This window comes from Nycticebus coucang, chromosome 17 (genome assembly GCF_027406575.1).
Source record: "Nycticebus coucang isolate mNycCou1 chromosome 17, mNycCou1.pri, whole genome shotgun sequence".
Taxonomy (NCBI): Eukaryota; Metazoa; Chordata; class Mammalia; order Primates; family Lorisidae; genus Nycticebus; species Nycticebus coucang.
Genome location: NC_069796.1, coordinates 50,352,701 through 50,370,371, shown reverse-complemented (window position 1 = coordinate 50,370,371; position 17,671 = coordinate 50,352,701). Strand labels below are relative to the sequence as shown.

General features: G+C 52.9%; 1 protein-coding gene across 2 annotated transcripts in view; it reads left to right on the top strand.

The window, feature by feature from the left end:
- Positions 1-5,035: 5,035 nt before the first annotated feature.
- The window catches only part of CAMK2A (calcium/calmodulin dependent protein kinase II alpha), a 66,036-nt gene continuing 53,400 nt past the window's right edge, over positions 5,036-17,671 (top strand). Inside the window, exon 1 of one of the 2 annotated variants that reach the window (XM_053566327.1) lies at positions 5,036-5,312. In XM_053566327.1, coding sequence (XP_053422302.1) covers positions 5,251-5,312 — 62 coding nt within the window. In that variant the 5' untranslated portion in view covers positions 5,036-5,250. The remainder of the gene's footprint in view (positions 5,313-17,671) is intronic. The other variant, XM_053566328.1, reaches the window with a different exon arrangement.

The window sequence follows — 17,671 nt, the reverse complement described above, 5'->3', positions numbered from 1 at the left end:
CTCTGAAGAAGTTACCATTAGGGGCAAGTTGTCCATAGCCTGCTCATTACTTGGGATACTCCAGCTCTGCAGGGTGCTTGTTCCAGCTGTGTGGGCTGGGCCTTTCCCATGTGGCATGGGGCCAGGCTTCCCCAGGGATACAGGCTCGCACATGTCATGTGGAGGCCTTTCCTGTGCCTGCTGAGTCAGCCCTGCTGAGGTCCACCATCAGCTCCAGCCCTTGCTTCTCTGCCTGGGGCCCCTGCCCTTTGTGGCCAAAAGTGCAGGACCATAGATGGCTCTTTCTGCTATCCCCTAGGCCCCAAGCCCTACTCTCCATGGCCAACCTGGCCCCAAACCAAGAGACACCAGCTGGGGAGGGGACTGGCACTGCTATTGGTGCTCTGAGAAGGATGCTTGGCCCAGGTCTTTGTCTAGTCTCATTTCCAGCTCAAGAGTTTTCCTTGCTCAGAGTCCTGCCCCACTCAGTCAGTACCCAGCAAACAGCCCAGGAGCCCCTGTAAACTTCAGCCTGCAACCTGGTCCAGGGGGAGCTGGCAGCTGGCCTGGGCTTGAGATTGGCAGAGCAACCGAGGCACTGCTATGAGAAGCTTAGCACTCATTGGCTTCTGTTCTTCCCAGCAATCAGCATGGCTCTCACCAGCCCAACTCCTGTCTCCTATGACTTGGGTTCCCTCCAGCCATGGCACCCCGGTGTGGACTTTTTGCCAGGTCACTGACTGGCACTTCTGGGCAGGTACTTATGCCACTTGATACCCTGTGGTAAGAAGAGGACAGGGAGGGCAGACCAGAGGCCATCTTGGCCCCTTGGGGCATAGGTCTGGAGAGCTGGAGCCCAGAGATGCCTGGTGAGGGTCCCTTAGCTGGACCAGATAGCAGCAGATCTGCCAGCTATAGGGGGAAGAGCCAGGGGCATCCTGTCCAAGCTGGGCCCTGCCCAGGGAGTCCTGGGCTCTGAAAGTCTTCTCCCAAGGGCCAGGACAGAGCCCCACCCTTGGCTCAAGGGGCAGAGCTCTGGGCCCCCTCTTTCTCAGGAGAAAGTGGACCTATCACAAATTTCCTGGGACTCAAACTCGAGTCCTCAAACTGTAAGTTGTGCTATGCAGCCCATGGCCCAGCAGCCCTTGTTCTGTGTCCCATGGCTCTCTCTGCACTCTCCCCTGCAAGGTATGCCTCCCGTGGGACACCTTAGGGCAGTGTTGCTCCTGCCCTGACTTCAGTCCGTCTGTAACAGGCCCGGCATTACTGCAATGAATTAACCCGCTTGCCCTCCACCCAGCCCCTCTACAGGATTGTCTCTCTCGGCCCACTTTCCACTTGTTCTGCCCCCCACACTCACTGCCCTTAGTGGAACAGGTCCCATGGGGACCCTTTGGCTGGCACGCTTCTCTGGTGCCTGCCCAGGGCCTACAAGACCCTGAGGAATTGGGCATGTGCATGTGAGCACATGTGTGGGCTGCAGAAGGTGGGATTTGAGTAAGCTGTCACAATGCCATTGGAGCTGCAATCACCCACCCGGGAACCTGGCCCTGGTCTCCTTTTGTCCTTCCCGTCTCTATAGGGTGCTGCATGTGCTGAGCCCTATTCTGGCGTGTCAGGGCCATGTTCAGCAACCTCCAGAGCTCCCACCCCTGGCTACCAGCCCACAGCACCACATGCATGTTGCAGATGGGGACACACGTGCTGGCTTTCATGCCTGCCATGGCCCTGGGGAGTGGGGAGTTTGGCAGGAACAATCACCCTGATGCAATCATCGGCTCATTCTCTCAGCACCACAGAGGCACGGCTGGCTCCTCTCTGCCCGCCACCACCAGGTACAGCTGCCAGCCTCGCAGGCACAGGTGAGGCAGTGAATTAGCAGTTGTGCCTTCTCAGCAGAGTGGCAGTTACACTCAGGATGGAAGTGCCCATGTGAGGCAGTGCCCACACCTCCGAGCTAGGCTCTGGAAGGTTCAGAGGGGTGTGGGAACATGTGTACGAGAAACTTGCTAAGGAGACCTTTCTCTCTTCTCTTTCTCCCCACCTCTCTTGCCATCTCTCCACCATCAGGGTCCTGCAGCCTAGGACCTGCCCATCCCCTAGTCCCATAAGCATGGTCTGAGTCACCAGGGAGGGAGAGAAGAGTGATAGAGCGAAGAGGGATAGAAACAAGAAGGAAAGTAGAATGGGAAAGGTAAGCACTGAGAAGGGAGGATGCAAGGGAGGGAAGGCTGCAAGAAATACAAGAGAAAAGAAAGCAGGGTTGAAAGGAGAGATGAAAGTGGGAAAGAGCTGACAGGTGACAGGAGTGGAGCGAGGCTGGGTTGGCCCTGCCCCCTGCAGCCACATAAGCCACTGACCCTGGTCCCTACCAGGGACAGGGAGAGAAACTGGCGGAGAGGTCAGCACCAAGCCAAGCAGGGTACCCCCTCCTTTGTTCAGAACATTAGGTTTCCATTAATACAGCCTCACAGCACATTTGCTTTTTGTCTCATTGGTTAATTTTTAAAGCCAGGTTATCATGCTATTGGCATGTGATGAACTGGAGGTCCTTGTGTCCTCTCCTTCTAGCCCCAGTCCTTTGTGCTACAGAAATTGCTGCAAACTAGTCCTGGACAAAGTGATGTCCAAATCATGAGCTAAAATCCAGAGGGGATGCAGAGGGCAGCGCCCCAAAGTGTAGGAACTTGTGTAGGTGATGTGTGTTTCCATGATTCAGGGAGAGAGGGGGGAAAGGACTATTATGAGGGGAAAGGACTTTCAAGTTCCCTCATAATAGTTTCCTATTTATTGAGCATTTATAGTGTGTCACCACTGTGCTCATAGACCAGCCTGGAGGTAGGAAATATTATCCACCCAATTTCGCAGATGAAAAGAAAGAAAGTTAGGCACAAAGAAGTTAGGACACTCATCCAAAATCACACAGCCTGTAGGTCATGGCCCACACAGGCCTACAGTATTGTGTTCGGCAGGGCCAGGAATTGGCCTCTAACTACTAAAAAGCACTGCCTCTTCCCTCTCCTGGGCAATGGCCTCAGGGCTATTCCAGCACTTTCGTTTGTAGAAGCCACTCCTCCTGGGGACAGGCTGGAGAGTCTAGGGCAGGAGGGTGGCAATGCGGCGCTCCTCCCACCTGCCCACAGATGCCTCTAGTGTTCTGTGTCCTGCTGCTGCCCACCGGCTGCGTGGCCCAAGCGCAGGCCTCTCCTCTTTGCCTTTGAATTACACTGTTGGCGGCACAAGCGGGAAGCAAATTGTGCACAGAAACAAAACCAAGTGGTTTTTCCTTTTTCTGAAGGTGGTAATGGTGCAATTAGTGGCTAAGCCATTACCCGGCTCCTCCCTGCTCACTTCCCCTCCTTCCCCTCTGCCTCCCTCTCTTCCCCTCCTGGGAAAAGTGGCTGAATGGGAGAGCTTCCCATCATTCTCCCCCACCTCCACCCAACTCCCAGGAAGACAGGCAGAAGTGGGGGATACTCAGATGTCTCTAGGGGGCTCCTGGGGGTAGGGTAGTGCACCAGGGACTTGTTGAAGTTGGAGGACAGGAAACAACATGTCCAGTGAGTGAGGGGACCAGTAAGCTGATTTGGAGGTTCAGAAGGAGTGAGCTAGAGTCCCAGAGTGTTTGGCTGCCTGGACCCTGTATCCTGCCTGTGCTTATTAGGAGCAGGTGCTAGCATAAGGCCTCAGCCCTGCACTCTGTGAGATGAGCTAAGGCACATTTTTTCCTGAGCGGAGAGGGGCAGGGATACGCAGGGTCAGACGTTCCACATCTAAGCTAGAGTGATAGGGGTGGTCACGGTTCTGCTTTAAAGCTTACTTTTCTTCTTCTAGAAACTAAAAAGAGGGCTCATGTTTACATATTTCATGTATCTTAGTCTACTCCATCTTCACAGTCTTCCTCTGCAGGGGCAGTTTTGTTCTGCTGCTATTTAGAAAGGAAGCTGGAGGCTCAGAGAGGGTTAGTGGTTTGCCTAGGATCACACAGCTAATAAATGTAATTGGAACTCAAATTAAGATCCTTAGTCTGAAACTCCAATCATTTTCCTTTTTAGCCCCCACGCTTTGGGATGAGATCTTATGGGTGTAGGTTGATGCCCTGAAGAGTTAAAGTTGTCAGGAAAAGTGCCCACAAAATTTGGGAATGCAGATTTCAGGGCAGGTGCATGGTCACTGGCCTCGCCCCGGTAAGCCAGGCTGTGCTTGCCTCCCCACAGCCTCTTCTCGCTTCTTTTACTTTGACTTGAAGCACAAGCAGAAACTGGGACAGGAGCCCCAGGAGACCAGATCTCCATGGTCCCTCTGGGGCCACAGGGTGGAGAAGAGGTTGCAGAAGAGGGCTCAGGAGGGGAGCAACCATCACAGCTGCGAGAGGCAGGGGTAAGCAGGCAGCCAGGGCCATTCCCTTTAGAATCTCAGGGTATCCTCTGCATTTCTCCCCCAAGTTACATTATACTACTGTGGTGGGCAAGGTAGTAGAAGAACAGACAGAACAAGAGCAAATAAGAAAGACAGAAGCAGAGACAAAAAAAAAAAATAGGGGAACTAAGAGATAGTTACAGAGACTACAGTGATGCAGAGAGAGTCATCCCAATGAATTAGCCATCGTTTTCCTGTAAACCTTAGAACCCAGCTGTTGCCAGGGCAACGGGGCAATACCTGTCTCTCCAGAGAAGATGAAGTTGCCAGGGTAACTGTATCCTGTCTTTCCTAGGGACCATCCCGGAATGCGGCACCCACTGGCAGTTACCATGGCAACTGCCTTTTTGCCCCACTTAATCCCATCCCGTCTGCTACGAGGGCCCTGCACTTGGAGGTGGGGGAGGTGGGAAGAGAGAAGATCACTTGCGGACTAAGTTTGTTGTCTTCCCCCTCCCCCAACCCCTCCCTTGGCCCATCATCCTGGGGGCGCTGGGTCCACCCGCCCCTGGCCCACACGGGCCTGCAGTATTGTGTTTGGCAGGGCCAGGAGTCCGGGAGCAGGTTTTGCAGTGGAAGGCAGGCAGGTGTTGGGGAGGCAGTTACCGGGGCAACGGGAACAGGGCGTTTCGGAGGTGGTTGCCATGGGGACCTGGATGCTGACGAAGGCTCCCGAGGCTGTGAGCAGCCACAGTGCCCTGCTCAGAAGCCCGGGGCTCGTCAGTCAAGCCAGTTCTCTGTTTGTGCTCGGCAGCACGGGCAGGCGAGTGGCCCCTAGTTCCAGGAGCAGAGCGGCAGTGCTTCAGTCCTGGTCCCACAGCTCCAAGCCTCGCCTGCCCACCCAGCACCAGGATGGCCACCATCACCTGCACCCGCTTCACAGAAGAGTACCAGCTCTTCGAGGAACTAGGAAAGTGAGTTGTGTCTCGGGGAGTTCTGGGGGCACAGGGGTCTCTGTCTCAGGCCGTGGGCACGTGCCTGCAGTGCTTGAGGGTATGCCTGTGCACACAGATGAGGGCAAGCTGCCTGGGTCTGGGGCACTGGGATGTGCACAGAGTGCCCAGAGTTGGGTGTGGGCATGTATGTGGGTGTACAGATGTGCCAAGCCAACCAGGCAAGTATGTGTGTATGTGTGCGGTGTGTGTGAAGAGTCGAAAGGTTAACAGTGTATGACCGTGCATGCACACACACATACACACAAACACACACACCCTGGGCACACATAGATTCTTAGAAACCAGGGTTAAAAGGGATCTTTCCAGTCAGCTGGATCCAAAGATGGAATTCCTTCTGTAGTTTCACTTGAGGTGGCCATCTGGCCTCCACTTGGATGACTCCATAACAGAGAATTCACCAGCTCCCATGTAACCCTTCCTGACTTTACATACCTGCAGCAACTGTGCAGAGTGGCCAACTTCTCCCTATAAGCACATCCCCTCCCCACCTCCCTCTTTCTAGCTCCTGCTAGGAGTGAGGGCAACAGTACAGTAGGGGTTAACATCTGAGCAGCTGGTGGAGTTTCCTGAGTGTTGGGTGGCAGGGAGGGGCAATCAGGCAAGCTGGGGTAGGGGAGAGCACCGCATATCAGGAGCTGGTGGTATGAAGGTTGCAGCAGCTCTGGTCCTGTGGCAAAGTTGCCCAGCTCAGAGCTCATGTTCTGTCTCTGATGACTGCTATGGAGAGAAGGGTGGGAGGATGAGGAGTGACAGGAGTGCCTTGGGGTAGCTCAGTAGGCTATGGAGTGTCAGCAAAGGGTCCTGGATGCCCCTGGCTAGATTCGTGGAGGATCCTGAGGTGGATCAAGGGTTGGGTACAGTTTGGTGGCAGAGTTTTCCCTGAGGGCAAAGGAATGACAATGCCCTGGTGGATTCCTGCTATAGCAGGAAGAATGCAGGGAAAAGGGGCTCAGTGAGTTCTGAATGTGCGTGCACCAGAGTGCGCTATGTTACTGTGCATCAGGACTTCGGAGGGGAATTGACTGTGTTGTATGAGGACTGGTTCTGGGGTACGGTTGTGTGCACTGAGAGGGTGTTCAAGTATTCGTGCGTGTGCACCAGGAAGAGATGCAAGTGTGCCCTGAAAGGGTGCATGTGTGTGTCACAGGGAGTGCTGTTGGCTGGGTTGCATGGGAGCCAGGGTGTGGACATGTGTCACTGTGTGTGCACATGTGTGGCAGGTCAGAGCTGTATGCACATCAGGAAGCAGTTGTGTGTGAGGTCTGGGGGTGTATAAGGATGCACATGTGAGACGTGGATGCAGCGGTGTTCCTGTGAGGTCTGGATGTGAACATCTGTGTGACAACCAGGGTCATATACACGGAGGATATATGTGTGTGTGCATATGTGAGGTCTGGGCTCACAGACTTGTGTGGGAGTATGGGTGTTGTAGGCATGTGTGAGCTCTTGCTGGTGTCTGTATATGTGTGGGAGGTGGTCTGTGCTGTGCACAAGTAGGTGGCCAGCACACACAGACACTGGCACACCCGGACTATCAACACTGACAGGCACCCTGCTGCTCCTTGTGCACACACACCCATGTGCAGATGTGTGTTCACTCTTGTCTGTAGACTTCCTAGATTTCTGAGTGTGTTTTTGTGCTAAGGGTAGGGATAGGAAAAAAATAGTTAGGATTGCTTTGGAGGACTGAGGCTGCCATCCAAACTTGTTGAGGGGCCCCTTCCCGCTGGTTTCCAGTGCCCACCTGGACCCTAAGAATTCCTTGATTTGCCAAGAGCTGCTTTGCAAGGAGCGACCACAGCTGGGCTCTGGCAGGACTGCGTCACAGAGTACAGCGAAATGGAGTTGAGATGTGTGACTCAAGTGCTCAAAGTGGAAATAAAAGTGATATTTTGCTCCAAGAGGAGATGGATGTCATTAAGATTGGGTTTTGTGGGGGTAACTTGAGAGACAGCCCTTTTGTGAACCTTCACAAGGAATTTCAGAGGAAAGGGAGCCCGGCGTGTGGCTGTGGCAGGAAAACCGAAAGTGGAAGACAAGGCCAGGGCTTGTCTAATCAATTTCAGACCTCTTCTTTCCTGAACCATCAGTGCTCTTAACCTTTTTTTAGGTCACATATTCCTTCAGGAATCTGATGAAAGTCTAAATCTACGTTCCCCAGAAAAATGCACGAACCTACGAGACACTGCACACGCTATCAGGAGCTCACAGGATGCCAGGAAGTCTGTGTCTGGGTCTCAGGTTAAGGATGCTCGTGTCGCAGCAAAGGGGACGAGATAGCCTGGCTCCACACCTCAGATGTCTGTGTAGAAAGGCCAGGGCACTTCACCAAGGAAGCCTGGGGATCCCGCTCTGCACTACAGCTCCAGTCTGAGCTGCCAACAGGGTGGGGTTGGGGGGGGCACAGACTCTATACCTCACCACTCACAGCCCTGTGACATTGGGCAGGCTATGATGCCTCCCCCCCCACCCCAACCTGTGATCTGGAGTAAAGGTGGGCTGTGAGGATTCAGTGAGGTGGTAATTATGCAGACAGCCTCGGGCCTGTCGCAGGGTGGGCCTCTCACACGGCTGGCCGCTAGGGTGATGGTTGTACTCCAAGCCTTGCAGGGCTGAAGGAAGGAATGGAGGCCTCCTTGATGTTTACCTTTTGCCTGGAGTTTGCCCAGTGTGGGGAGGGGGATGACCAAGACTTGACTCCCCTGGGCTAGCAGGGATGAAAGGATTCCTCTGTGAGGAAGAAAGAAAGATGCCTGCAGGGCCCATTCTTCATTTGAGGACCCATGGTCCCTGCAAGGTGGGACACTGCAGTCACCACCCAAAAGCCTAGCCCCCCAATGCCAGAACCCTCTTCAATTATTAGCAGGGTGAGTGGAAGAGACAGCTGGTTGGCCCTAAAGGAAACAGGGGAACTTCCCAAGGGCATTCTGGCAGGTCTGTCTGGGCAGGCCTTGCAGAAGGCAGGGTGGGGCTGGCTATGGTTGTGGAGGAGCTGCTCCTCTCTGGCCCTGGGGATAGCCAGCTGGGAGGCTGTGGCTGGACTCAGGGCCCTGGGCAGGAGCTTCTAGAGTTACTCAGTGCTACTGGGCTAAAGGTTCCCCATATGGATTCAGATGAGGCAAAAACTTGATTCAGGTCTCCTAGAGTAAGGTTGGGGTGGGGCGGTCTCTTGGGACCCAGATCTGAGTTCACTCCTTTCTCCTCTGACCCCAGTCCTCCTCTCTTTCAGGGAGGTAAATGAAAGCCCAGACCCCAGTGGCCCAGAAGCTTGAAGGAGGCAGTGACACTAGCTGCAGAGATCAGGGTGGGCTGGGGTGGCCAGGCCAGGGCTCCTAGTATACCCAGTTTTTTCTCAAGACCGGAGTCTCTGAGAAAGACAGGAATGTTGGTAGTGGTGGGGGGCCGGGGTATGGAAGGACCAGCAGACCCTGGAAAGCAGGTTCGAGGATGTGGAGAAGATTTTCTAGCGCTTGGCATTGATCCTACCCCCAGGAGAGGTTAGAAAGGCAGAGAATTGCCCTGCAGCCTGTGTAATCACTGGGCTGTACAGAAAGAGCCTCCAAAGGAGATTTTACTTGAGAGAGAGGGAGGGAGAGAGAGAGATTGGAGAGCTCAACCCACACTTTTCTCTCTAGAAACAGGAATCTGAAATTGACTCAAGGCAGTGTTAGAGTTGGGGGAGGAGTTGCAGGGGCTGCACTTGGCCAGCAGGGTTGACAGGGAGCAGAGGCTGGCTCCCAAGTGTGGAGCTCCTTCTCCCCACTATGGCTTTGCACCACGAACCTGGTGGGGCTGGGCTGATCCATGGGTGCAGCTTGGGGCCTAGGTCCAGGGTGCTCAAGTCTCCCCTGGACCCCAAACTCTAGCATCTGTAGAATGTGATTAGCAAACCTACCTTTCCAGCAGAGCTGATAGGAATGTGGACAGTGTCATACTAGAGAGAGAGCGCACCTGGGCATTGATGCACCACCCAAAGGCCTGGTAGTGTGTTTATTCCACCTCTAATACCCTCTCCTATCCACAGTGCTTTGAGGAGGCAAGGCACTTCTTCCTTCATGAGCTCATCTCTGAGGGAGGGGGCAGGGCTTACTCATCTGTCTTACACAGGGAGAGACTATGGCTCCGTGGAGGGAACTGCTTAGGAGTCTGTGTCCAGGTTTCCAGCACCCAGCACATGGAAGGAAGGTTGCAGAGAGGGATCACTCCTGGCACTGTGTCTGGGGAACATCCTCTCTCTTGCCCTCTAAGAAGGGAAGAAAGCAGTGGCCTGACGTGGGGGGAATTCTGAGCTGTGGCTGATTTTTCAGTCATGCTTGTGCCTCTAATTTACAGGGCCACCCTGAGGGAATCACTTGTCCTTTATGCCTAACTTTACCATCTGTAAAATGGGAACCATAATACCTCTGTAGATTCCTGAAATGCCCCATAGGGTTGCCACCCTCTGTGGCTTCCTTCTCTGGAAGGCACATGTGGGAGGTTGCAGACCCCCAGGACACCAGAATTGGAGGGATCATGCAGACTGCTCGTTTGGTCCTTGCCTTAGCTTCTGGGAGTTAGCACCCAGAGAGAAGTGATTTATCCAAGGCCACAGGGAGAGGCAGGGCCCAGGATAGGGGACCAAATGATGTACAGAGGCCAGAAGTCAAATGATGAAAAACTGGGGTGCGGGGGGAAGGAAGACCTTAAGGAGTGGGTGGTAGGGACAGAGAAGGGGACAGGCTCTCCTTCCTCTCCTCCAAGCCATCAGAGCCGCAGGCACGCACATGTTCTGGTGCATGCTGCAGCCCTCCACCCCCACACAGCCGCCCCCACACAGGCTGAGACACACTGACACTCCACCAAGCCTCCCTCCCTCCCAACATCCCTCCCCAAGCACACGGTGACACTGCTGCCAGCACCCCCTGCAGTGGGGCTGCGGCCCTCTTTGCAGAGCGAGGGCAGAGCCTTGGGATGCAATGCCTACATCCTGTTGCTGATGTGTACACACACACACACACACACATCCATCCTCACACAAGCTCACAGCAGCATACGTGTGCATGGACACACACACTAGCTCTGACATGGCACAGAGCACACACAGGTCCACGTCCCTGGACAGAGGGCAGGGACAGCAAGACGGTTCTGGCTGGGCTCTCTTTTGCTCTCTGTCTACCTCTGTCCCTCTGTCTCTCTGTGCCCTTCTCTGCCTCTCTGGTCTTGCTCTATCTTTCTCTCATGCCCATTGCCACAGTCCCTCCTCTCCTGCATGCAAGCTGCCTGGTGCAGCCCCATATGCTGAGACCCAGCCCCGGCCCCCCAGGTCTCCTGGGCACAGCTGCCCTCTACTGTGTCAGGTAGGACTCTAAAGCCAGTGAGACTTTCTGTGCTGGACAGTGCTGAGGGCCTTGGTGTCTTGGAGTCACATAAAAGGGGAGGATACTTCTGTGATCTTGCATCCATTCAACAGGTATTTCCTGAGCACATTCTCTGTTTCCAGCCCTGGGCTGAGCCCGGCATGTGCCACATGCAAGACTTATGTATTCTCTGTCCTCATGAGGTTCCCAGTCTGGTGAAAAGCCAGCATTAATTAAACCACTTCAGAAATTATTATTTAAATGCAACTGGATAAGGGCTATGGCCATAGTCATGGAGCTATGAGCTGCAAAGAGACCTCATCTAGTTGGGGTGAGGAAGGGTTTCCTGAGGAGGTGAATTCAGGAACTGGAGGGTGAATAAGGATTAACCAGAGGGGAGAGGGTGAAAGAGCGTTCCTGAGAGTAGAAACAGTTCAGACAATGGCTCTGAGGTATGTGTGTGGAGCGTGTCAGTCCCACTCTTCTCTGGCCTGCTCAGCCATCCTCAACTTTCAGATATGGGGTCTTAGAAAGAGAAAGAGAAGTCTGTAGATCGTCTGGAAGAGGAGAGCCAGGCAGGGTGGTGAAAGTCTGGAAGCCAAATCAAGTGACAGAGTACTGAGGAACTGGGGATATTATCAGGGAGAAGAGGGCCCTCAGGCCTGTGTCCTCTCCCCCCAGTCTCAGGTCTCTCAGTCTGGGTTTGCAAGTTTGTCCCAGACTGAGAGACCCCAGGAAGCAGAGCTGCTGAACGTGTAGAGTGAGGGAGGTGGCTTTCAGCTCAACATAAGGAGGAATTTTGTTTTCTTCTTTTTTATAATTATTGATCATGGAAGGAATCACACAGAGGAACTTTCTAAGGGTCAGAATTGCCCTCTGTCCCACAGATGGCCACAGCCTCAGGAGACACTGCTCTGCTAGCAAACTTGTGCAAATTCACACCACTCATCTGGCCATTTATCTCTCTTATGCTCTTCTAGGGAGATGCTTTGCAATAAGAAGGAAGTGGGAGATGGTTTAGAGCCAAGGTACACTCAGTCCCATTTGGAATATCAGAGTAAGGAGTGCTCCACTGTTTTATCGATAGGGAGCTAAGGCCCAGAGAGGGCAAGGACCTTGCCCATGGTCACAGTCAGTGATGCATGAGAGTTGAGCACTCCAGCCCTTTTTCACTCCAGTGACTGGCTGTCTTACACCTCAGGGCTTCTATCTCCAGCACTGGGACCTCTGAAAGCCTTTGCAGTGTGCACTGTGGACAGGCCAGGCCAGGAGGCTGTCAGAGGCTGGAGAGAAAGTAACCCCTCAGGATCTCCCCTGCTTTGCTGTGCCCAGGCCCTGCCTCTAGGCACTGTGAATATTTTTCTATATTTCTTTTTGTAACCCATTCAAGAAAACCCATGCACAGCCAAAACAAGGAATATGTTGGAACTTCTGTTGGTTCAATGTTCTCTGCAGCAAATAGAATCTTCTGGTTCCCAGGCCTTCTGTGTCCCCCATGAAACTTCTGCTGGGTTGGCGTTTGGGGGGGGTGGGGCAGTGTGGGACAGCTCGAAGACACTGCGTCCCTGAAGCATCTTTGGAGTCTGGGAGTGGGCGGCTGCAGCACGGCAGGCAGGGGGAAGGGAGAGGTGTGGTTTCAGTTAGAGGTCCTAGGATTTTCTAGCTATGGAATGCTGTGGTTTCTGCTCACAGAGCTGCTTCAAAGAGCCAAGAACAAGCAGGGGGTGGAGGGAGAAGTGGATCCTAAGCACTCAGCCCGTCTCCTCTGGACTATTTGCCATCTGAGGACTTACCTGGCTGGGTTTTGTTTGTTTATTATTAAGAGAGGATACTACTGCTTACATGGGAGATAAAGAAAAAGAAAAATGAGAGAGGACTTGAAAATCACTTATCAGCAGTTGATTTCACAGATGGGTATGGTGAGGCCACGAAGGGTAAAGGGACTTGCTGAAGACATCTGGAGGTGGGTGTTGCAGAAACACCTCATGTAGGGTTTTCATTTTGTTTCTTAATGAATCTGACCCCAGCCTTTTAATTGTTTTGGGAATTAGGAACCCTCAGAGAAGCTCATGTAAGCTGTAGGCACTCTCCACCACCAAAATGCACACTCACTCCAACACACAGAATGCTGTATATCCTTCCCTACATATATGCCCCCTGCTCTACAGCCCAACTATGGACCCCAAGTTAGAGCCCCTTCTGATCTTAGAGTATCTGGCATTGGAAAATCAATGGACTATCAGTCAATAGTCCAGGGTTCAAGGTTTTGGCCTCAATTTCTTCACCTATTGTATGGGTGAAGTAAGATATTACGGGGTATTCCAGCTTCTGATGCAGCCACATATGGCCCAGTCTCCAGCTCAACAGGTAGTGCTGTTCCTGTGGCCAAGCCCAGCTCTCACCTTTTGCCCCAGTCTAACTTGCCATGTTCTGGGTCCCATGTTCTGGGTGAGCTGATCATCTGGCCTGGGAAATAAGTTATTGATCACTAAGAGGTTTTGGATGCTAATCCTCTCACAGGTTACAAGTCTGTCTGCATTTCACCAAGAATATTACAGGTCTGTCTGCTTTTGACCAAGAACTTTCTGAAGTCACCCCCAGCTTATCTCTGAGAGGTAGAATGCTGAAGTATCTTAACTGACAGTGGGGTATTGGGGGAAGAGACTGGGCTTTGATTATAAGGCGCCTGTCATGTAGCATCCAAGAAAGATAATGAGTAGCTAAAAATATGGGACCAGATTCTGAAGACAAGAGGGGGCTAGGGATGGAGATTTCAATCTTGGGCGCTGGTCAGTGGCGACAAGAGCTCCTTTGTGAAGCCGATGAAGGATATGCATCCTTTGCCCAGAAAAATTCACAGACATAGAGTCATGTTTGTAAAATTTTAAGTGGTTTCATGAATGCCCAGAGGCTCCCCCAGAGGTCACAGTTGATGGCCCCTGGCGGAGGAGCTGGAGGAAAAGCGATAAGAATATGGTTGGGGAGTACACAGGGAGCAGCAGTGCTAGAGAGATGGAGCTGTGAAAGTGCCATCAGTGACCCAGCAATTAAAGGGCGAGCGAGCTCAAGTGCTCGCCCCAGTCAGTGGGGCCAGGTGCCATTTGGGCTGAGGCCTGCTAGGCAGATTAGGACCAAAGGGGGCCGCAAGAGGTCGTGGAGGGTGGGGTAGGCATTGGGTGGGTGAGCCTGGCACAGGCCTTTCTTCTTTGGGTTGCCGGGGGTGGCAGCCAGATTGTGGTGGGTTCATGGAGTGTGGGAGGTGGGAAGAGGAGGTGGCGGATGTCGGACATTTGTTCTGGAAATTTGGCAGTAAAGAGGAAGTGATAAAGCAAGCAGCCCAGGCTTTTGGGTCGAGAGGAAGGTTCTCGTTGTTTTGTTTTATTTGGGGGAGGCTGTTTAATTTTCCAGAATGAGGGAGACCCAGGTGTGTTAGAGGAAGCAGCCAATGAAGGAAAGACCCTAAAAACTGTAAGGAGCCCAGATAATCAGACCCCCGGAGTCCCAACTAGAGGAGAGTTTGGTGAGAGTGGTGTCCCCCGGCAGCTTAATGGATAAACAGTGCTCCTGTCTGCTGAGCCCCACAGGTGTGGCCTGGGCTCTGGGTGACTTGGTGTGGGGCTAGGGAGGTTTCCTTTAGAGGGAGTTGGCAGCAACCGCTCTTGGGGAGCCAAGACCACTCACAAATGGTCCCTGGAGAGAGTAGAGCTGGGGCTCCACATTCCTACCTGTCAAGTGGGGAAATTGAGGCCGAAAAGGATAAGCAAGCTGGCAACCAAGCTGGGTGAGGACTCAGGTCTTCTGGTTCCCCATCTAGTGCTCCTGGGTCTGCACTTGGCCACCATGTCAACATTTCAGGATGTTCAAGGCCAGAAAGGGTGGTGGGTCCCTGTGGGCTGGCAGCCAGCTATGCCTGGGACATCAGAAAGCCAGGCAGCCTGAAAGCAATTTCCCAGCATGAATCTTGCTTTTCACAGCCCATTAGCATGTTCCCACATTCTCAGCTACGCTGGACCCTCTCTGTCTGTAGACGGAGTGCTGGGCGGGGCACCTGCCTGCTCACACTCCTGCCCACATACCAGTGGGGCAGGCTGCTGAGCCCTGGGAGGTGCCCCTTCCCCTCCACCCTGTGGCCCCTCACACCCCACCCTGGCTTGCATCTTTCTCGAGCTTGGCAAACAAGGTCCATTTTGTCTTTGAGGATGCCAGCTGTTCTCATCTCTCTGTGGATAATGATGTCTATACAAGGCATTGTTTCTTGAGCATTTACTATACCCCAGGGACTCTGCCAAATGGATTGCCTGCCTTATTATCTCAGTGAATCCTTGAAACAACTGCATAGGACAGACACTATTATTATTGTCCACATTTTACAAGGGAGGAAACAGGCTTACTGAGGTGAAGTAACTTGCTCATAAATAGCTGAACCACAATGTGAAATGGTTGATCTGATTCAAGAGTACCTGCTATCATTTGCATAGATGTGCACTTTCCAGCATGGTACTCACTAGCCATATATAACTATTTAAATGAAATAAAACTGAGAGTGTGGTTCTCTGTCCCGTTAACCACATTTCAAGTGCTCTGTAGCTGTATGTGGCTAGTGGCTGCCACATCGGACAACTCAGACTATTTCCATCATTACAGAAAATTCTACTGGACAGTGCTGGTATAAAACATTAAAGCTGGAAAGGCCACTGTGTTATTTAGCCTCATCCCCACCCCAGCTTCCATGTTGCAGATGAAGAAACTGAGGCCCAACTTGGGGCTAGTTCCTGCCCAAGACCTCCTAGCAGGGCTGAGACCTGAGATTCGGTTCCTCTAGTGTCTGTCTGTCTCTCCCACACATCTTCTCTGCCCACACTCTGTGACCATTTCCTGTGGCTACATGTTTCATACCCAGGGTGACACACATGTGCCTTATCACACCAAGGACCTCATAGCATCACGTGCTCAGGGGCTAGACCAGGTGGCTAATATGCACCTATGGTTAGACAGCCATCCCTTGCACTCAGAACCCCCCCACACCCAGAATCCAGGAACACTCCTCCTCACCCCTTTGCACCCAGAAACATTTCCCACCTTCCACCTCTCCCCCTTTGCACCCAGGAGCACTTTTATGGGCACTCCCAGGACCACCATGGGCACCTCCCACACACACAGGGCCCTCACAACCGGGCCTCATCCCTTCCTCTCAGGCCCCCTTAACATCCCCCTCCTCCTGGTCTCCTCCTTGCCTCTCCTGCCCTGTCTTGTCTCCAAGATCCTGCCCTCCCAGCCACCTGCTGGCCAGCTCCTCAGCTCAGGGCTATGGGGGGAGTGGGCTGATGGGCTGTGGCCACTCACTGGCAAGGGACCAGAATACGGGAACATGCCTTTTTTAAACTAAAGCATTTTAAAAGGAGGTTAGGGCTGCCGATCCCTCACTCTCCTTTCAGCTAGAACTCTCCTCTGATCTTCTACCACCATGGCAGGCAGGGATGAGCCTCATGCATGGAGACCTGAGGCTGTGTAGGTGGAGAGAGGGGCTCCCCAGCCAGGACTCTTTCCTTGCCCCATCTGTCCCCTTTTCTATCACCCTCACCACATCCTGCGTACTTGGCCCTGTACCAAGTGCTTTGCACCAGTTACCTCACCTAATCCCCCCACTAACCCAGCAGGTAAATGCTATTATTGCCCTCTATGGGAAGAAACAGAGAGGAGACGTGCCAAGTTCAATGTCACACGGTTAGGGGTGAGTTAGGATTGGACTACAGGTTTTGTGACCCCAGAGACTCTGCTCTTGAGAACCACTCTTCTGCCTTTGGTAAAGTCAAAAGAAAAGTGCAGATGACCTGGATTCACTCCACAGCATCACCAGAAATATGCCTGCTCACATGAGGCCCTGGTTTCCTGATCTGTTCAATGGGGGAATCATAATTCCAACTTTGCGGGGTTGCTGTAGGGTCAAGAAGAAGGCAGTGGTGAATGTGCACTTGAATAGAGGATGCCTTCTGGGCTTGTGAGGGGCTGTGGCCTCTGAATTGGTGGCTCCAACTGATTTTGAGAAAGTCTTTCCTCTGAGCACCTGATAAAAGCACAGGATGTTCTTCAGGGGGTTCAGGTCCCCTGCACTGCCCCACCCTTGGCCTGGACCCTCTGATTTTACAAAAAAGCTTGGTGCTGCTCTTTTTTTTTTCTTTTTATGGCTTTGGCCATAACGTCCCCAGTTACTTGGGCCAGAGCCCAGGTTCATTGGGCCTGTCGTGCCTCCCAGCACAGAGTCTATGTGCAGCCCCATCGGTGCTGACTTCCAGGGGAGGCTATTAGCAGGACTTCCCCAGAAGGTGGGAGGGCAGTGGCCAGCTGGCTGGGAAAGAATCACCTGGAAAGAGTTAAATGAAATTAGATTCCCTAGGCCCTACCCAGCGGTTCCGATTTAGTAGGTCTGGCTAGGGCTTTGCAGTCTGTAGTTTCAAAAAGATTCCCCAGGGGATTCTGACGCAGCCAGCTTGAGAACCACTGATCTAAGGTCTTTACCTAGAATGGAGTTTTATTTCTCTAATAGAATGAGATTTTATTTCACTCTTTCCTTCCCTCTGTCCATCCATCCTGCCATCCCTCTGTCCCTTCATCCACTCATCCACCCATCCACCCAACAAATATTAACTGAACTCCAGCTTTGGACCCAGTACTCTACATACTGGGGAGCAAGACAAGACCCAGCTTCCTCACTCTGCGGGCTACCGCCTTCATCCTTCTTTGCCTACCTCTCCCTGGAGTTCTCAGAACCTTTCCTGGATGTGGCCACTCAAAATGTTTTCTCCTATAGGGCTTTAGAGAATCATGCCTCCAGCGGGGCAGGAACTAAAGGTCTTTGGGTCCCTCCTCCTGCCTGAGAAATCAGTTGTCCCCTACCTTTCCCAGATGCTTATTCCACTACAAACACACCTGACTCATTTCAGTTCCTCTCACTTTCGCTTACATCTACCTCCTGTTCCTGCC